The 22,185-nt window shown below is 40.7% G+C and overlaps 2 protein-coding genes across 2 annotated transcripts; both read right to left on the reverse strand.

Annotated features, from left to right (window-relative positions):
* Positions 1-12,220: 12,220 nt before the first annotated feature.
* On the reverse strand, positions 12,221-12,886 carry LOC133832726 (uncharacterized). The gene has a single exon (XM_062263032.1). The coding sequence runs from the start codon at positions 12,884-12,886 to the stop codon at positions 12,221-12,223; it is 666 nt and encodes a 221-aa protein (XP_062119016.1).
* A 7,843-nt stretch (positions 12,887-20,729) lies between these two features.
* On the reverse strand, positions 20,730-21,880 carry LOC133832727 (uncharacterized mitochondrial protein AtMg00860-like). Its single transcript, XM_062263033.1, has 2 exons — positions 21,230-21,880; positions 20,730-20,750 (listed from the first exon to the last, which is right to left on the reverse strand). The coding sequence occupies exons 1-2, from the start codon at positions 21,878-21,880 to the stop codon at positions 20,730-20,732; spliced, it is 672 nt and encodes a 223-aa protein (XP_062119017.1).
* Between the last annotated feature and the right edge of the window lie 305 nt (positions 21,881-22,185).

Below are 22,185 nucleotides of genomic sequence, written 5' to 3' on the forward strand. Positions count from 1 at the left end.
AGACCACGTATGCCTGGTTCGGGTCAAGACTAGGCCTTAGCCTTGTTCCTTATTTGGTTCGTACCCCCCAGACCTTGTCGGTCTGGGTCGGGACTAGGCCTAAGCCTTATGCCATATTTGGTTAGCGTCCTATTTTGTTTTTTTTCTCGGACTTGCTCGTGTGAATGGATACACCCCCCCTCCCCCCTTAGTGAGCCAAGACAGGTCTTGGGCCATTTGCTTATGGTGACGGACGAGAACTTTCATTATTTCACAATATTTCTTTATGATGTTTTGTACACGCCATTTTTATTATTCAAGAAATCGCCCTGGGCATACATTGTTTACAAAGAAAATATAAAGCCGAGACATGCTCTACTGACTACTAATAGTACTTACGGAGATGTTCCGTGTTCCAAGCCCTTGGGACTTCAATTCCATCGAGTCGCTTTAAGCGATACGTTCTCGAACATACTTCATGTTCAACTTCATATGGCCCTTCCCAATTCGGGCCCAGAACCCCCATTCCCAGATCTTGGGTTGCAGGGAAGACTCTCCTTAGGACTAGGTCATCGATTCCGAACCTTCGGCTTTTTACTTTTGAGTTACAATGCCGAGCGATCTATCCCTGGTACATCTACAACTGAACTTGCGATTCTTTTGGGATCTCTTGATGAGATCCAAGGATTCCTGGAGTAAGGCGTGGCTCTGGGCGGGATCATATGTCTACCTCCTGTGGGATGGGACGGCCGTTTCTACTAGATTGATGACTTTGCACCCGTACAACATGGAATACGGAGTATGTCCAGTAGACATTTGTTCGGTGGTCCGATATGCCCATAGTACGCGGGCCAACTTTTCTGGCCATTTGCTCTTGCAGGCTTGAAGCTTTTTCTTTAGCATCCCCTTCAAGATTTTGTTGACGGCCTCTGTTTACCCTTTCGCTTGAGGTCTAGCGACCGTGGAGAAGCTCTTGATGATACCATGCCTTTCACAAAAGTCTGTGAAGTGGATGCTGTCAAATTGCTTCCCGTTGTCGGACACAATCTTGTAGGGGAGCCTGTATCGGCACACAATGTTATTGATGACGAATTCCAAGGCCTTCTTTGAGGTGATGGTGTTCATAGGCTCTACTTCGACCCACTTGGTATAGTAGCCAACGGCCACAGTAGCATACTTCACACCTCCCTTCCCGGTCAAGAGCGATCCTACTAGGTCGATTCCCCATACCATGAAGGGCTAGGAACTTGTCATTAGGGTTATTCATGTTGGGATGGCTCGCGGGATCTTCGCGTACCTTTGGCACTGTTCGCAGTTGCGGACGTAATCACCACAATCTTTTTTCATGGTTGGGCAGAAATATCCTTGGTGGAAGATTTTCTTGGACAGGCTGAGTTTGGCTGTATGATCTCTGTAGAAGCCTTTGTGAACCTCGTGCATGATTGTGCTCATCTCGGTCCCGGACATGCATCAGATGTATGACATGGATAGTCCTCTACGATAAAGCTTTCCCTCCATCATGACGTATTTATGGACCTAGTATTGAAGCTTCCTGGCTGCTGCCTTGCCCGTGGGCAACCCCCCGGTTGCTAGGTATTGGATGATGGGTCCCATCCAGGACGTAGAGTAGTCTATAGCGTTGATCGTGGAGGTTTGGATACTTGGTACGGGGAGATGGTTGATCGGGACCAGCCCGAAAAGCTCTGCCTCAGCATCTGTGGAAAATTTTGCCAACGTGTTTGCAAACACATTTTGATCCCTGGGGATCTGGCGGATGGAATGTTTCTTGAAAGTTTGAAGCATCTCTCGCGGCTGGGTCACGTAAGCTCCCATCTTTTCCCCTTTTGTTTGGTATTCTCTCGAGATCTGTCTGACAACCAACTGGGAATCGCTATAGATCTTAAGGTTTGTTTCCTCTACCTCCTGGGCCAGGCGCGCCCCGGCCAACATGGCCTCGTGCTCGGCCTCGTTGTTCGAAACCTTGAACTGGAAACGCATGGCATTTTGTAACTGGTGCCCCTGTGGCGACACTAGGATGATTCCGACCCCTGTTCCATTTTCATTCGAGGCACCATCTATGAAAACCTTCCATAAGGGCACTGTGGGATTCGCGGGATCGTCCTCTTCATTGATCCCGGAGCATTTCACGATGAAGTCGGCTAGGGCCTGTCCCTTGATTGAGATTCTAGGGATGTATGCAATGTCGAACTGACTCAGTTCCATGGCCCACTTCATAAGTCTTCCGGATGACTTAGGTTTTTGCAACACTTGCCGCAAAGGGTGGTTGGTCAGAACTCTTATGGAATGGGCCTGGAAATAAGGCCTAAGCTTCCGGGATGTGATTAGTAGGCAAAACGTTAACTTTTCGATTAGTGGATATCGTGATTTTGCACCTAATAACCTTTTGCTTACGTAATAGACTGGGAGTTGGGTCTTCCCGTCTTCCCATACTAGTACGGCGCTGATAGCATGCTTGGTCACGACCAAATAGGGGTACAACGGTTCTCCCTCCAATGGTTTCGCCAATATTGGTGATCGGGCCAAATGTTCTTGCATTTTTTGGAAAGCCTCTTCGCACTCAGCTGACCATTCGAACCTTTGGCTTCTCCGAAGGACATTGAAGAACAGGATGCATTTGTCTGTGGCTTTCGAGACGAAACGGCTCAAAGCGGCTATCTCCCAAGTTAGGCTCTGCACATCTTTCTACTTCTGTGGTGAGGGCATCTCAACCAGTGCCTTGATTTTGTCCGGATTGGCTTCTATTCCCCGGCAACTCACTATGAACCCCGGGAACTTCCCGGATGCTACGCCGAACGTTCATTTTTTGGGATTTTGCTTCATCCCAAATCTTCGAATGATCGTGAAGGCTTTGGCGAGATCGTCAGAATTTTCACGGGAGGTCTTGGACTTGACAAGCATGTCGTCGATGTATGCCTCCATGTTCCATCCCAGCTGGTCCCGGAACATTCTGTTGACTAGCCCACTGATCGGTGGCTCTGGCGTTCTTAAGTCCAAAGGGCATGACGATGTAGCAGTACACCCCTTAGTCCGCTACATGCATAGAGATCTGATTGTAGCCTGAATAGGCGTCCATGAAACTCAAGATCTCATACCCGGATGTTGCATCCACCATCTGATCGATCTGAGGGAGTAGGAAGCAATCTTTAGGGCAAGCTTTGTTTAAATCCTTGAAGTCGATGCATGTCCTCCAGGTCCCGTTCGGCTTAGGCACCAGCACTGGGCTGGCCAGCCAGACGGGATCCAAAGCTTTTCGGATGAAGTTGATCGAGTATAACTTTTCAACTTCTAGCTTAGGGGCTTTTTCCCTTTCTACCCCTAGGGTTATTCATTTTTTCCAGACCAGGGTCGCATCCTTGTTGATATTCAAGGCATGGCAGATGATAAAGCAGTCAATCTCGGTCATATCCGAATGAGACCAGGCTAGGACATCCTGGTTCTCCTTCACCCGGGCGATGATGGCGGTCCGGACCTCTGACTTGGATTACCGTGGTCGGGTTAGTGTCACTAATGCACACCTCTTCAATCTCCTCCATGGGTTCCAGTACGCAGTCCTCCCCTATCCGCGGGTCCAGCTCATCCCCTTCACGGACAATCCGTCTTGCCGGGGAGGGGGCGAGACTGGATCGGCGATTTCCCCAAGAGGTTCTTGGCGGACCATGTAAACGGGTTGGATGGATACGTGGTAACATTTCCGTGCGCTCTTCTGATCTCCCCAGACTATTCCCACTCCTCCGTTATCACAAGGGAATTTCATGCATAGGTGTCGGATGGAGGTGATTGTCCCGAATTCGACCAATGCGAGCTTACCGAAAATGATGTTGTAAGCGGTGGGGCAGTCCATCACCACGAACGTATAAAATTTGAATGAGCTTTGCATCTCGTTCCCCAGTGTTACGGACAACTGGATTTTTCCCATCGGGAGTATTGAGTCCCCATTGAAGCTATAGATATGGGTTGGGCACGAGGCAGGTTTGAACAAGATGTTGACGGAGCTTCCTTCGTCCACCAGCACTCTGGACACCAACTTATTGGCGATTTAGGCATCAATGACCAAAGGGTCATGATGCAGGAAATGGACGTTGCGGGCATCTTCTTCTGTGAAGTTGATGGGGAGGTTCATCAACTTTGGGCGTTGAGCCGGTGCTTGGACCAGGGCGCATACCTCTTGGTCATTGTCAAGCTCATTGAGGTAACGCTTTTGATCATTCTGGGATGGTCCTCCCAGATGGGGCCCGCCCGAGATGGTGGCTACATGACCAACCACTCGCGGGGACGCGGTTCTGACAGGGTAAGGTATTCCGGGTCCAGGCGCCTGGACGGCGAGGGCCCCCTGAGGGGCCTACCATCCCAGGCCCTTCGCATATCCGCCCTGGGGAGGCGAGTACTCTCCAAGTGCACCTGGGATCGTGGACTGTCCGAGGACTGCTGACAGTCCCAAAACTCCCACGGACATCCTAATCCACTGGTGGAGATGTCCCAACTTGATCAAATTTTCGATCTCGTCCTTTAGCTGCTGACATTCTTCAGTTGTGTGGCCCGCCTCCTTTAGCTGCCACTGGTTGGAATCCCTTGGGTTTTTTCCTTCTTTGAACATGGGGGCTGGCCTCCAGTAATGAACCATCCTTTTTGTGGCCAAGTAGATGTTTTCCCTAGTATCCACTAGGTTGGTGTACTCCGAATACTAGGGCTCGTAGCCCTTCTTGCCCTTCTTAGATGGTTCAGACCGATTTTGTCCCTTCCCGGATCTCTTTCCCTGGGAAGGATTCACACTTGCTTCAGTTCCCCCCATCTGGGACGGTGGACACTGCCGGGGGCAGCACTGTACCCGACTGGCACAATTCTGTATCCTGGCAAAGGGGTAATCTAGGCCGGAACATATCCTGAAGACGCAGGGCCATAGACCGTAGGCATTGAAAAGGTTATTCCAAGTACGGCTGCAAATCCCAGCGCTACTGGGGGAGTCAAATACTACTGGGCCGGATACTGTGTCCCACTGGGATACTGTGCCCCGTATCTCGGAATGGATTGGCCATTCGGCTGAGGTGCCGGCTGCCACCCAAATGCCTGGATCTGGGCCTTCTCCCAGTTGATAAAGCCTTGGGCCCTCATTATGAATTCATTGAGGGTGACTGCCTTGCTGCGCTGCATGTCGTCCCAGAGGGGAGACCCGACCCGGATTCCAGATTGTAGGGCCACTAGATGCTGCCCATCGTCCACCTTGGTTTTGGAGGCTTCCTCTGTGAAACGATGGATGTAGGCCCTCAACGTCTCCATGGGGAGCTGCTTGATGTTGGCGAGGGCACTGATCTGCATGTCCATCCTCATGGCAGCCACGAACTGTTTGCAGAAAGCCGACTGCAACCCGAACCAGGATTGGATGGATCCAGGCTTGAGCCTCTTCCACCATTTCTCTACAGGTCCGCTTAGAGTAATAAAAAAACAGAGGCACTTGCCGTTGTCGCAGATGTGGGCTACGATCATTAACCGATTGTAGCGCGACAGATGAACTCTGGGGTCGATGTTCCCAGAGTAGGTGGGTAGACTCGGAATTTTGAATCCTTTGGGGAGCACCACATCCAGGATGTGCTTGGTGCAGGGCTCCTTTTCCTCCTCGTCGGAATCGGTGTCTGCTCCCTCCTGCTTGCGGACCAGGCGGTCCGTGACTTTCTTTAAGATGGCCAATTATTCCATGAACTGTTTGGCCGTACCATCTTCTAGTGGAACTCTCTCGTTCTTTCAATCGTTGAGATTATTTCTCAAATCGCCATCTCTGGGGCAGATCTTTTCCTTGCAGGCCTATTCATTTCGAGCATTCAGCCCATCGCGTAGGTCTACCCGGGATGTATCGTCCCCGGAGCTAAGTGCATTCAGCTCGTCATTATGCTGGCGCCCTCGGTGGCCCTTGTTCACGGAAGCACTAGGGTGGAAAGACCGTTCCCGTCCAGTCCGCCCTGAGGCGGGCCGGGGCCTGGTACCTTGCAGGCGCGTCCCTCACGGATTGATTGGGTGGCCCTGTCCTGGGACGGGATGCACCTTCTCTTTCCTAGGGAGCGGCCAGGGATGGGTCCTGGTTTTCTGCACAGGAGGGACTTCCCTCTGGGGGTTTGCTTTGGCCTTCCCTCTCTCTTGGGCCGGGTTAACCGAGCCCTGCCCGGGAGCTTGTCCCGAGGTAGGAATCGGCCTCGCATCTCCGAGCGCGCCACTCCTAGCCTGCGAAGCGAGCGGTTGCGTTCCTGGAGGCAGAACAACTGGAGGACTAGCCGCCAAACCTTGGGCGGCAATGAATGCTTGCAGGGCTTGGATGGACTCTTGCATCCGTCGAGTAGTTTCCCTTTGTTCGGCAATCCTGGCCTCTTGGTCCAATACTTGTTGTCTTAGTTCGGTCACCTCCAGTTCCTCCTGGTTGGGGTCTACTCCTTCAGGGATCACGGGATCCTCAGCTTCGAGATCGTGATATTCCCCCTCATTTCCCTCCTCTTCCTCATAGTAATCTTCCTCATACTCTTCCCCACCTTCATCGTTCTGTGACTCGCTAGGTTAGGACCTCTGATGAGGTATGTCCTCAGGCTCGCTCTGAGGAAGAGGTTGGCTAGGCAGTGGCTCTCCATCGCCTTGCTCTTGGTTAGTAGGGTCGAAAGTGGTGTGTCTCGTGTTCACCATTGTTGCAGACGTTCAAGATCAACTCAAGCTTTCTCACTGGCACTCAATGAAAGCACCAAAATGTTTACCGAGTTTTTCGGAAACTAGAATTATGAAAGATTAGAGAGCATAAAAGAAAGGATTTAATAAAAGTAAACAAGGTTTCTACATGGTTGGGGCATTAATGAGCCTTAGTCCACGAGACAGTTGTATTATAGCTTAGAGAACTTTTGACAATGGAGTTTTCTACAAGTTTGAGTAGAGTAACTGCTTACAATCCAAATCTCGGATCCCCTCCTCAGTGCACCACTATTTGTATTTATAGGCACATGAGTGCACTGGGCTTGGGTCGGGCTAATCCGGGCCCAATAAGAGTGTAAATACCATTGGCTTCTCTTATGGGAGCCCAATACAAAGGATTGAAATATGAAACATACATTAATCAAAACCCATTGGGCCAGCCCAAATAATATCTTATTCTAAGACATGCGACAAACTGGTGTTTCAGTCTAGGTGTTAGGGGCAAAGAAGAAGATTTTGGGGACAAGATCGGTCAGAGTAGTGGCGGCGCAGTTCTGAACTAACGGCGTACAATCCTAAGGTAGTCTCTTCTACAGGTTAATCGTGGGGACAACACCCCACGCTTCATAGGACGATGTCAGTATCTTCGACACTTTATCGTGCCAAACTCAGATAACCCATCCAAGTCTGTTTACCAAGGTCCCCTCCCGTTTACCAGGGCCCCATTTCATTTACCAGAACCCAGGTTCATCCACGGAGATCCCGGCCCAACTTTGGATTTGGGAGCCGCGACCTCCTTTACCGTACTTCAGGGAACATCCCGGTACGCAATCTCGAGTTTATACAACCTGCCCTGACGATGGTCCCAGCTTATTCTCCCGGTAGCCCTCTGGGCCTTGCCGAGACTTGGGCTGCCAATTCCCGTTTTCCCTTCACCTAATTGGCCTGGTCTGGGCCTTAGGAAAGTGGCCCACAAACTTACAATGTGGATCCGTACATGTTGGAAGAAACGAGGATAACAATAATTAATTAAAATTGGTAAAAAAAAACCTCATAGCATATACATTATAAATTACCTTTTAAATAAAATTTCAGCGCATGTTTTACTTAATTGTCTTATCTTTTAAACATACATTATCACATAAAATCATAGAGTTTTTTAAACATATGGAAGAACAACATGTACAAAAGTTTCTACCATTTCATTTTTAACATATGTCATGAAGTCATATCATAAAATTATTCTCTTTCAATCATACTTGCCAAACAACATTTTATTCAAATAAAAATCAGCAAACACATAAAATCATAAAAGTACCTACACAATGCTTATTAATGTTTTAACAATTTAACAATTTGTCTTAACATGTTTCTACACTCGAACACCTCAATATCATGTTTGAACATGCAAAACTAACAATCAAAATCATTACACAACCCTAACAACAACAAACACTCATGGCTGAAATAATCTTAGTATACCAACATGGCAATGCTACAATTATCAACATGCTCATTATTCAATGATTTAAAATAAAATAAAGAAACAAAACACAACCCATGGCCTTTTTAAAATACCCTAGGCCGAAACACTATATGTCATTTTACCAAAATAATTTTTCAAAATTTATCATGCATTTTTATCCAACCAAAAATACAATTGAAATAAAATATTGACACAACCATAGAACACCACACATCCTCTTGGCTGAAACCAATATGTTCCAAAACAACAAATCCCATAATAAAGAAACGTGTTTATCAAAGCTCAAAAGAAATCAAATGAATCATACAACAATGATAGGCCAAAACATACACAAAGATATCCTCTTGTTTCCAAACATTTAATTAAAACCTAATCATGCTTCTAATAAAAACATCATTACCATTCACATATTCATGATCAAACATAGAAATTTTTCCCAAGACATAAAACAACAATCCATGACAATAAACAAGAACCAAATCAATCATCACATCATCAAAATGGTAGGGAATCACATTACCTCTCTTGCTAGAAATCAAGTTGATCTGTAAATACTATACGCAAGTATACGTAGTCGTGTCAAGTAAGAAAGTCTATAAGGACAGAGATCGTCGCACCTAGACTATTAACTAATTACCAATAATTATTTTTCACTTTCTATGTGGTGATTAAAATTATGATGAATAATTCTAAACTATAAACTTAATTTAAATAACTGGAAACAAAATAATGTATTAACGAATTAAAAATCAATAATAAAAAGCCTAGGAATTAATTTCATCAACTTTTCATTCTATTACTTTTACTAATCAATTCTAAATCTCTTCTTCCTATTCCAATAGCAGGTTAACATAATTGATTCCTATTCTTTTTCAAGATATAAGATCTAGCATATATGCAGGTTTTCCACATCTCTGTGATAAACTTAAACATATAGAAGACATTAAGCATAGAAACCCAATTACTACACAAGTCATACAGGTACTTTCGTCCAATATGCAACCTATGTCTATATAATGATAGCATATTCAATTCTCATCTTTCGAATTTTGAATCAAAACCATTAAATCAAGTAAATAGTGATCAAGTATTTACTAGCATTAAACAAACATCATATAGATTACAATAGAGAAGAAGTATCAATAGAACATCATAATAAAATTAAATTGAAATTCAAGTGACTACATTAATCCCTAGATAAAAGATTTAGTTCATAGATAACATAATGAAAATAAAATTCAAATAATTATTCATAGAAAATAAACTAAAGAATTTGGATGAAGAAGAAATCTAGAAAGTCATAAAAAAAGAAATCTAATTACAACAGACTTTTCTAGATCTAGGGGTTATAATACTAAAACTGCCTCCTCAATTCGCAGATTAATGCCCCTTAAATAGTTTTCCAATGCTCCCAAGTGAAAAGATCGTTTTGTCCTTCTAAAAGTGGCTTCAGATTTGAAAATCGTGTCGATAGCGCTGTAACGCTAGGTTTTGAGCACTGTAGCGTTGTTGACAGTGCCAAATTGCCTCAAAAATTGATGTACTAGCACTATAGCACTAGTAATGTAGCGTTGTAGCGCTACTCTTTAGGATTTTTAAGCGCTATAGCGCTGCAGAACTATTGAAAGAAACAAAAGCTTTAAGGTCGCCTTTCTAGTGTTGTAGCGCCATTATGATAGCGTTGTAGCGCTATTCACAAAAACATTACTTGGACTTCTAGCTCTCGAATGACTCGATTTTCTCCAAAATAACTTCATTTTCTTCCGCTTTCACTTCATTCTACTCTTTTCACCATCTTAGCATCAAAAATCTAAAACATGAACAAACAAGCATAGAACTGCAATAAAATAGCCCTAATCTAATGAAAACCTTCCTAAAAACTAGACCATAAATGAGCCTAAACTCGTTTATCAAACTCCCCCAAACTAATCCTCTACTCGTCCTCAAGTAAAGAATCTAACTAGACTCAAACATAAGTCAACCAAGTTGACATAATTAACCAATTCCAACCCTCCAGACTACTATGCACATATAATTCTCAGGAAAGCAACATGCTATTTAAAATATTAGTCTAGATTTTCAGTCAAAATACTTCACCCTTTCACTGCAATTTATTAAAGCCAAAGCTCATTTACTCCTAACTCGCAAATAAAATTATTGAACCACTTTATGCACATAAAATTCTCACCAACTAACCATATAAACAAGTTGTTTCTATATGCCTACACTACTTACTATTCTCCATCAATATAAACAAATGCACAAATAAGAATCAATACGACTTTCCAAAGGTTGCAATAGAACAGGTACATAATGAAACATTTTAAGCTTAATCATACCACAAGCATTCCAACTAAACAACTTTCCAAATAATTTCAAACCACTCATCCCTTGTTACCCTTTTTTTCTGTTCAATGATTAAGAATTTATACAAACCAACTCATTTTTTTCTTTCTAATATTACACTCCCCCAAACTTTGATTTTTCAATAAATAACTGTTTGGGAGTGTAATCCTTTTGCACTTTCTTTTTCTTTTCTCTCTTTAACTTTTCTCAATCACAAGGAATTTTCTTATTAAGACATGATACATAACATCCCATTACACATTCACTCCCCACACATAATAGTTTTCATGCTCATGGTATGGGCCAAAAGAATAAATGGTAATCCAATTCACAGCTAGGCCCAAAAGAATGTGTTAACAAAAAAATAGTTATAAGGCTCAAAAGGGATAACTAAGGATAAAATTTAATAGGGTTAGCTTGAAAGGCACAACCACTCCAAAAATTGCCTATATCCTTTTCCTAAATGTGCATTGTTTCAAATTTCATCTCAAATAGTAAGCAAACAGGTTCTAGAATTTTTTCAATATTTTTCAATCCACAATCCAAATTCGACATGCATAAAATTCTCAATTATAACATTTGTAATTTCTGAGCAATAGATCTCTAATGTCAATAGATCACAGTGAAAAAAAAAAAGTAATCTAACCAAGCACACAGATTGTTTCAAAAGCACATCAAGTTTTCCTTTGGATTATACTACATCACAGTCAATCCTATTAAAATGGAAATTATCATCAACTTAATTCACACTCTAAAACACAACTCAATACAACTAACTAAAAAAACAAATTGAAAAAAAAAATCAAATAACACTACAAATAAATCTCTCCCCCAAACTTAAAACCTAACATTGTCCCCAATGTTTAAAGTGCATAAAGAATGAGAGAAGAGACTTGCCTGAACAACCACATCAGTATGGCGGTTGTGGAGGCTGGGACGAAGGTCCCTCAAATGGTTGAGACGGCGGAGGCTGTTGTAACGCTATAACCACCTAAACATCAATTTTTTCACGTTTTTCATGGGTTACGAGTTACAACATAATTTTTCTAGAATAAAACTAAAAACAACTAAAACAAAACCTCTAAAAACTTTGTTCCAATAAAATAATAAAAACGAAAACATATAACATAAAATTAAAAATTAAAAATAAACATAGGAATGCCTCCTAAGAATGTTGTCTTTAACGTCTTTTAGCCGGACTCTTGTTTTCATTCATATTCAACTTGGATCAAGTCCTCCCCACACGTCCTTGAGAGCCATAGTATCATGAGTTGGTCCTCGTTTCTTGCGATTAGAAATTATCGAAACTTTCCCTCACTCATATAACATTCGAATCCTTTCATTAAAGTATTTTTTTAACCGGTTATGCCCCTTTCTCATTCCAGTTTTAACTATGGAGCTTTTCTTAGAGACTTCCAACTTGTTCCCTTCTTGGTTTACCACTTCAACTATATAACAAGTTGGAAATTCTATTGCTGCAACAACTTTAAATATAACTTCCTCTTTTTGCACTCGCAGCTTTAACTCACATTTTTGTACATCAATTAAAGCCCTGCCAATCGCTAAGAATGGCTTTCCAAGTATTATTGGAATATTTTCATCTTCCTCCATATCTAAAATAATAAAGTCCGCAGGAAAGATGAATTTAACCACTTTTACCAATACGTCCTCAATCACTCCAAGAGGGTGGTTAACTGATTTTTCTGCCATCTGCAAAGATATCATAGTTTATCGAGCTTCTCCTAAATTCAACTTCTGAAAGATTGATACAGGCATTAAATTCACACTGGCCTCTAAGTCACATAAATCCTTTGTTTCTACTAAACCCCTTATAGAACATGGGATATTGAAACTACCAGGATCTTTAAGCTTTGGAGGTAGTTTCTTCTTAAGTATTGCGCTGCACTCTTCAATTAGTGCTACCGTCTCATAATCCTCTAATTTCCTCTTCCTTGACAAAATTTCTTTCACAAACTTCACATAACTTGGCATTTGTTCTAAAGCCTCTGCAAAAGGGTTGTTAATGTGCAGTTTTTGAAAGATATCCAAAAATTTAGAAAATTGTTTGTCAATATTAGCCTTTTGAAACCGTTGAGGATATGGAATTTTTGGTGGAGGCTCGATGTATTTTTGCTTCTCTTTCTTTGGAAGGTCTTCAGTAACCTCCTCTTGTGCTGGACTAGTGACATGTTGATCCTCTATCTTCTTACCCTTGTTTTCTACTGTAGGCCCCTCATACTTAGTCCCACTCCTCAAAGTGACAACTTGACATTGTTCTTTGGGATTCATCATAGTTGAACTAGGTGAAGTTCCATGATTACGATCCACCATTAACTTTGCAAGTTGGCCAACTTGTGTTTCTAAGCTTCTAATAGAAGAGCTAGTTTCTGTCATAAATTAGCTCAATGAATCAGCGGATGCCTCTGGTTTAGTCATTTGAGGCGGTGGTTGTTGGTGTTGCAGTATTTGTGGCCTTTGAGTATCATAAAAGGGTCTTGGGTTTAGCCCATAAGATGGTTTATGTGGAGAATATTGAGGTGGATTTGGATGATACTGTGGTTGGTGCCCTTGATTATTACTCCATGAAAAAATCGAATGGTTCTTATATGCTAGAGTATAAGTGTTAGGGTATGGGTTTTTATTCGGTTGCCTTAGGAAATTACCAATGGCTTGAACCTGTTCAAGTGGGATATCATCTACCAAATAAGAACTCGTTGCTGGACATTGCTGAAAATGATGAGGGCCTCCACATGTCTCATAACTGATAGGAGCAGATTGTAGTTGCATCGCTTAACCTGAAATGTTTTTTGTTTTTGCATTTGTTTTGTTAGCGAAGCAATTTGAGCAGTTAGCTTGGCAATGGGATCAACTTCTAGAACTCCTGCCACCTTCTTATTTTCTCGCTCAGATGGCCAATTATAATTCTTCATGGCCATCTCCTCTGGAAGCTCGTAAGCTTCGTTAGCGTTTTTACTCATAAATGCTCCACTTGCTGCTGTGTCTATTATAGTCCTTGTGTTTCCCCTCAGTCCATTATAGAAAGTGTGCACCAACATCCATTTCACTATACCATGATGTGGACATTTTCGAAGCAGCTCTTTAAACCTTTCCCAAGCGTCATATAGTGATTTCCCCTCAAATTGACAGAAATTATTTATTTCACCTCTAATCCGTGCTTATTTAGCGGGAGGAAAATACTTAGAGAGAAATTTTTGAGCAAGGTCTTCTCATGTCACGATGGAATTGACTTGTAGCGAAATCAACCAACTTTTAGCTCTGTCTCTCAAAGAAAAAGAAAATAGCCTCAAATGGATTGTATCATTACTTACTCCGTTCATTTTGAAAGTATCACATAACTCAAAAAAGTTGGTAATATGGAGGTTCGGATCCTCACTAGGTTGCCCCCTAAAATGAACGCAATTCTGAACCATTTGAGTAATTGAGGGCTTCATCTCAAAATTGTTTATTTCAACAATAGGTGGGCGAATACTAGAATGTACCTCTGTAATCGTAGGGAGTACATAGTCCCTGAAAGGTAAGTCTGCCTCATCTGCAACATTCAGCGCATTACCTTGATTCAGATTATTATTAGCAACATTATTGACATTCTGGGCCATTCTTTCAAGTCTTTTCTGTTTTCTTTCTCTTTTCCAGGTCTTCTCAATCTCAGGATCAATAGGTACTAGTATTTTTTAACCCTTACGTCGCATAAAATAGTTCACTTGAAATTGAGAAATTTAAAAGCAACTCGATTTAGAAAACGTTATATTAAAACCAAAGTAGATTGAAAAACAATTAATTTTGATATTGATTATTAGTCCCCGGCAACGGAGCCAAAAACTTGATCTGTAAATTCTGTACAAAAGTATACGTAGTCGTGTCAAGTAATGAAGTCTGTAAGAACAGAGATCGTCCCACAAAGACTATTTTTTTTCACTTTCTATTTGGTGATTAAAATTAAGATGAATAATTCTAAACTATAAACTTAATTTAAATAACTGGAAACAGAATAATAAATTAACGAATTAAAAATCAATAATAAAAAGCCTAGGAATTAATTTCATCAACTTTTCATTCTATTAATTTTACTAATCAATTATAAATCTCTTCTTCCTATTCTAATAGCAGGTTAACATAATTGATTCCTATTCTTTTTCAAGATATAAAATCTCAGTTTATATGCTGGTTTTCTACATCTCTATGATAAACTTCAACATATTAGAAGGCATTAAGCATAGAAACCCAATTACTACACAAGTCATACAGGTACTTTCGTCCAATATGCAACCTATGTCTATATAATGATAGCATATTCAATTCTCATCTTTCGAATTTTGAATCAAAACCATTAAATCAAGTAAATAGTGATCAAGTATTTACTAGCATTAAATAAACATCATATATATTAGAATAGAGAAGAAGTATCAATAGAACACCATAATATAATTAAATTGAAATTCAAGTGACTACATGAATCCCTAGATAAAAGATTTAGTTCATAGATAACATAATGAAGATAAAATTTAAATAATTATTCATAGAAAATAACCTAAAGAATTCAGATAAAGAAGAAATCTAGAAAGTCATAAAAAAGAAATCTAATTACAACAGTCTTTTCTAGATCTAGGGTTTATAAAACTAAAACTACCTCTTCAATTCGCATATTAATGCCCCTTAAATAATTTTCTAATGCTCCCAAGTGAAAAGACCATTTTGTCCTTCTAAAAGTTGCTTCAGATTTGAAAACCGTGTCGATAGCCCTGTAGCGCTAGGTTTTGACCGCTGTAGCGCTGTTGATAGTGCCAAATTGCCTCAAAAATTGATGTACTAGCTCTGTAGCGCTACTCTTCAGGATTTTCAAGCGTTGTAGTCTAGTTTTGTAGCGCTATAGCGCTATTGATAGAAACAAAAGCTTTAATGTTGCCTTTCTAGCATTATAGTGCCATTATGATAGCGCTGTAGCGCTATTCACAGAAACATTACTTGGACTTCTTGCTCCCGAATGACTCAATTTTCTCCAAAATAACTTCATTTTCTTCCACTTTCACTTCATTCCACTCTTTTCTCCATCTTATCATCAAAAACCTTAAACATGAACAAACAAGCATAGAACTACAATAAAATATCCCTAAACCAATTAAAACCTTCCTAAAAACTAGACCATAAATGAGCCTAAAACTCGTTTATCACAAGTACCCAAAACAATGGCCACCCAGTTTGAACAACTTAGGGTTTTCGAAACCCACATCAAAAAGAGAAGAAAAATATTAGGATTGAGGGGAAGGAGCATGGACTTAGAGGATCAAAACAAAGAACCATAATCAAAAGAAGTACACAAACCAAGAGATCGTTGAAACCCTTTCCTCTTCTCCTCCTTTCTACTTTTCTTTCTCTTTTTCATGCCTTCTCCCCCTCTTTCTCTCCAATTTTTGGCAGCCAACTAAAAGGATTCCCAAGGCTCTTATGTTCTCTTATTTATTGCCTATAGTGATATAACCCTATGAAGAGGACTCAAGTGTCAAAAGCTAAATTCTTATCCCACAAATTAAGGTAAATCTCACCATTTCCTCTCCTTACACCTCACCTAAACCCTTATCCTAATGTGAACCGAATCAAAGAGAAGCCTTGTCATCTTTACCTACACAATGACAACTTATATTTCTTTTCTTTTCTTAATAAAAGGAAAATATGCAAGACTCACATTAAGTCTAGATTCATACTACCCTTTCCTTTTTTTTTTATTCTTCTTAAATAAAATTAAAACACATTCACACATACACACCAAATTTGACACACACAAAATTAAATAAAATAAAAAAAGTAACTTATTCTAATCACATAATTTGTCACACCTAATAAAATGTAACACTAATAATAAAACAAACAATTTACATAATTATTCCAAATAAATCAATTAATTCATAATTCACATAAAACAAACAATTCAAATTATTTTCTACAAATCAAACAATTAAACTACAACATAATAATTAAGTACATAAAAAAAAATTGGATCACTACAATCTACCCTCCATAAAAGGAATTTCGTCCTGAAAAGTATTCCTTACCAAACAACTCGGGGTAGCGTTCCCTCATGTCCTCCTCCAACTCCTAGGTTGCCTTTCTAATTGAACAATTCTTGCACAAGACCTTTACTAGCGGAATCTTCTTGAACCTTAGTTCCTTAACTGCCATCTCTAAGATTTGCACTGGTTACTCATCATAACTCAGGTCCTGCTTCAGTCCAACAGTTCATAACTCAACACGTGGGATGGATCAGGCACATACTTCCTCAACATGGAAATGTGGAACACATTATGCGTCTCAGCGAGTGCTGGTGGTAAAGCCAAGCGATAAGGAACTTTCCCAACTCTCTCCAAGATCTCAAATGGACCTATATAGCTTGGGTTTAGCTTTCCCTTCTTCCCAAAATGCATAACCCCTTTCATAGGTGATATTCTTAGAAACACCTAATCACCTACTGAGAATTCCAACTCTCTTCTCTTAAGATCTGCATAGCTTTTCTGTCTACTCTGAGCAGTCAGCATCCTCTGCCTAATCTTGGAGACTGCTTCAGTGGCCTCTCTCACTGCTCCTAGACCTAGAATCTGTTTCTCCCCTCCTCATCCCAATGTAGGGGTGTCCGACATTTACGTCCGTATAACATCTCATACAGGGCCATACCATTAGTAGACTGGTAGTTATTGTTATAAGAGAATTCTATTAGAGGTAAATATTGACTCCATGATCTTGAAAAGTCGAGTGCACAAGACCTCATCATGTCCTCCAGAATTTGTATTGTTCGCTCTGATTAGATGTTTGTTTGGGGATGGAAGGTTGTACTACCTTTAAGCTTCATCCCCATAGCTTGCTGTATACTCTTCCAAAACTTCGAAGTGAACACATACCCTCTATCAGAGATTATAAACTTTGGTAATCCATGTAATCAGACGATCTCACTTACATATAACTCTCCATATTATTCCGTAGTATAAGTTGTCTTAACTGGTAGAAAGTAAGTTGACTTGGTGAGTCTATCGATTATTACCCAAGCTGAATCATCTTGCTTTGGAGACCTTGGCAATCGTACCACAAAGTCCATGGATATGTCCTCCTTTTTCCATTCAGGAATGCTGATGGGTTGGAGCAAACCTACTAGCCTCTGGTGCTGGTCTTTAACCTGCTAGCAAGTGAGACACTACATTACACACTCTCTTATGTCATGCTTCATTCCTAGCCACCAGTACAATGATTTTAAGTCATTGTACATCTTGGTATAACATGGATGAAGGGAATAACGGGTAGTGTGAGCCTCTGACATGATGTTCTCTTTCAATTCCTTATCTACTGGCACACAAATTTGACCTTTATATTGCAACAATCCACCCTTGGACTTTGTGAAGTTGCTGTCACTCCCTTCCTTGATTAGTGCTTCCTGCCTAACCAATGTCTCGTCCAGTTTCTACTTCTCCTTTATCTGCTCAAATAAAGATGATTCTAGAGTTAGGCTTATAAAGCTCCCAGTAACCAATTCAATTCCAGCTACTACCATTTCTTTCTGGAGTGGCGCCTCTATTGAACTTAGTGCTGAGAGAGTCCTATAATTGCGTCTACTTAAGGCGTCTACTACAATAAGCAGGATGGAGGGGATAGGGTTTACTCGAAAATTGATCATGTGTTTATTAATGAAGATTGGATAGATGCATTGCCTAACACTATTGCTGAATTCCAATGGGATGTCCACTCAGACCACTATTATTGTCTCATCAAAACTCTCAAACATGGTAATCTGGGTAGAAAGACATTTCAGTTTTTTAATCTCTAGATTACTCACAGAGGGTTTAAAGAGGTTGTTACAGATAGCTAGAATAAACCTATGGCAGTAAGGGGCTTATTGGGTGTGACTAAAAAATTTCTTCGACTAAAGCATATTTTGAAAGCATTTAACAGGGAGGAAATTGGAGATGTTGAGCAGGGATATCATTAAGAAAAAGGTGACTATCAACTGGCACTAAATAGAGCTCAAGCTTCACTAACAAATAATGCTGCTCAGGAGGCTGAAAAAATAGCAGCAGTTAGATATCAATATCACTCTGCTAGGTACAGAAGTTTTTTGATTCAACGCAGCAAAGTTACTTGGCTGCAGAAGGGTGATGATAATAATTCGCATTTTCATGCTTGCATTAAAAAAAGAAGGGAGGAGAATCGTATTGTTTCATTTCTAAATGAGCAGGGGGTCATAATTGATGATTACAACAAAGTGGTTCACCATTTCCTGAACCATTTAAGAGGTTATATGGGAAGCACCAGTCCAGCTAATGGTACTTTTAATTCTCAATGCATAGAGCTGGGTCCTTGTATGGATATTGAGATGCAGCTGAGTTTGATTAGGGAATTTAGAAAATCTGATGTCAAGAAGGCTTTATTTATCATCCCGGGCACTAAAATTCCAGGGCCTGATGGCTATGGTTCTGAGTTTTACAATGCAATGTGGCAGATCATAGGTGATGAAATATCAGAGGCTATCCTTGAGTTCTTTCATTCTATGAAGATCCCTGTAGAGCTTAATGAAACAATTCTTGCTCTGGTTCCTGAAACTGATATGCCTAGTAGGGCGGTTGACTATAGACCCATAGCGTGTTGCAACACTTTATATAAGTGCATTTCAAAAATGATATGTAGTAGGCTCTCGGAAGTTTTACCTAATCTGATTAGTCAAAATCAAGGTGCCTTTGTTAAAGGGATATCTCTAGCTCACAATATTCTAATTTTTCAAGATTTGATCAAGCATTACAATAGAAGAAATACTTCCCTGAGGTGTGCTTTGAAGATAGACTTAAGTAAAGCCTATGACACAGTTGACTGGTGCTTTTTGGAGAGGTTGTTAATCTGTTTTAGATTTCCTACCAGGTTCATTCATTGGGTGATGGTGTGTCTCTGTGGCACTTCTTATGTACTCATGATGAATGGAAGATTGCAGGGGGGTTTTCAGGGAGTTAAGGGACTTCCCCAAGGAGACCCTATCTCACCATTATTGTTTGTATTGGTTATGGAATACCTCACTCGGTTGCTTCAACTAGGGGCTATGCAACAAGATTTCTAGTTTCACCCTATGTGAAAAAGCCTCAAGATTATTAACCTTTGCTTTGCTGGTGACTTAGCAATTTTTTGTAAAGCTAACAGTGGCTTAGTGCAGTATGTTAAACAGGTTTTCGAGGACTTCTGCAGTAGTACAAGGTTGAGGGCCAACCTCAGTAAATCTCAAGTGTTTTTTGGAGGTGTTTCGGGTGCAGTCAAGGTCTAGTTGCTTCAGATTTTGCAGCTTGAAGAGGGAACATTTCCTCTTAAATAACTGGGGATTCCTATGAGGCCAACAAAATGGAAAGTGCCAGATTGTGGAGAGATCCTTAAAAAAAATTAAAATAAGGCTTCATACTTGGGCTAGTAGACATCTATCTTATGCAGGGCAGACTCAACTCATTACGTCTGTCCTTTTGGGTTTGCGAAACTACTGGATGAATATCTTCTTGCTCCCTCAAATCATAGTCAAAGAGGTTGACAATTTATGCTTGTGGTTTTTGAGGGGTAACAATGGTACCAGAAGTAATTTTCATCTCACCTCCTGGTCAACTGTTTGCTTGCCAAAAAATTTTGGGGGTTTGGGATTCGGTGAAGGAGCTAAGTGGAACAAGGAAATGCTTGCCAAATATGCTTGGGCTATTAGTCACCAACAAGAGACTTTGTGGGTGAAATGGATAAACACAATATACTTAAAGGGTCAATGTTTCTGGCATTACCAACTTAAGGCAGATTCAATTTGGTATTGGCGCAAAATTTGTCACATTCAAGAAATTTTTACTCAAAAGGAAATCGATGAAGCTGGCAGTCAAGGGAGATTCAAAATTGGTTTGCTTTATAAGAGATTTATTCACCAAGATACAGTCAAGTACCATCACTTTGTGTGGAATAGGATGAGTGTGCCAAAGCATCGATTTATTACTTGGCAAGCGGTGAATGATAAGTTGTTAACCCGGGATCACTTGCATAGGGTGCTTATGCATCTAGATTGCTTCCTCTGCCCGGTTTGTGGACAAGCTGAAGAGAATCATGACCATTTATTTTTTGATTTTTTTTTTCTCTTAGTAGGTGGTGCATCAAATCCATGCTTGGATTGGATGCAATTGGCCTTTAAGGTTCAGTGGCTGGACCCGATGGATTGAAGATATGAGAAGAGGTGTTAAGGCAGCGATTGTGGTGGCTGTGTTTTCAGCAACAATTTATTACATTTGGCATAATAAGAATACTTGTTTTTTTAATAGTTACTCTCATAGAGTCAATATTATAGTAGATATGATTAAAAAAGATATTGTGTATAGTATTAGTTACTTTACACAAAAGAAAATGAAAGGAAATGAGAGGATCTTTGTAAGGAAAATATGTTCCTTGTAATGTTGCTGGTGCCAACTCCTTGAGGGAGGTTGTTAGTTTGTATTCTGGTTGTGATTAATAAAGTCTTTCTTTCTTGATAAAAAAAAAAAAGGCGTCTGGTACAATGTATGCCTTGCCTTGGTGGTAAAGGATCTCGTAGTCATATTCCTTTACTAATTCCAACCACCTTCTTTGCCTCATATTCAGCTCCTTTTGAGTGAAGAAAAACTTTAGGGTCTTATGTTCCGTATATATCTCCCACTTCTCTCCGTAAAGGTGGTGCCTCCATATCTTAAGTGCAATCACTACCGCAGCCAACTCTAAATCATGGGTTGGGTATCTTTGTTCATATTCTTTCAATTGTCTTGAGGCATAAGCCATTACTTCACCGTCTTGTATCAATACACATCCCAAACCATTCTTAGAAGCATCACAGTATACTATAAACTTCCCTTCTTCAGTTGGTACACACAACACTGGAGCTGATATAAGCTTATTCTTCATGGTTTGAAAGTCCTCACAGTTTTCGGTCAAAGTGTATTTCTGATTCTTTCTTGTCAAAATGGTTAGGGGTGCAACAATCTTAGAAAACCCTTCAACAAATTTTCTATAATACCCCGCCAATCCTAAGAAACTTCTAACTTCTGCTTCATTCTTAGATTGAGGCCAACCTCGAATAGCCTCGATCTTGGCTGGGACTATTGCTACTCCCTCCTTAGACACTATATGGCCAAAAAATCCTACCTTCTCTAACCAGAATTCATACTTCCTGAACTTTGTGTACAACTGATGCTCTTGAAGCCTCTTTAATGTCAATCTCAGGTGTTCTTCATGTTCCACCTCAGATTTGGAGTAGATTAAATTGTCATCAATAAACACTACCACAAATTTGTCCAGAAAGTCCTTGAAGACTCTATTGATCAAATCCATGAAAGTTGTTGGAGCATTTGTGATGCCCATAGCAGGTTCGAAAGGAAATCTTTGGGATATCTTCTTCCACCTTCAACTGATGGTACCCCAACCTCAAGTCGATTTTGGAAAATACTACCGCTCCCTGAAGTTGGTCGAAGAGGTCATCGATTCGTCGAAACGGGTATTTTTTTTTACTGTGACTTTGTTAAGTTCCCGGTAATCTATGCACATTCTCATGCTCCCATCATTATTCTTAACAAACAGTACTGGCGCACCCCATGGAAAATAACTTGGCCTTATGAAACCTTTGTCAAATAAGTCCTATAGTTGTAGTTTCAATTCCTTTAGCTCCG

Source organism: Humulus lupulus, chromosome 4 (genome assembly GCF_963169125.1).
Source record: "Humulus lupulus chromosome 4, drHumLupu1.1, whole genome shotgun sequence".
NCBI lineage: Eukaryota > Viridiplantae > Streptophyta > Magnoliopsida > Rosales > Cannabaceae > Humulus > Humulus lupulus.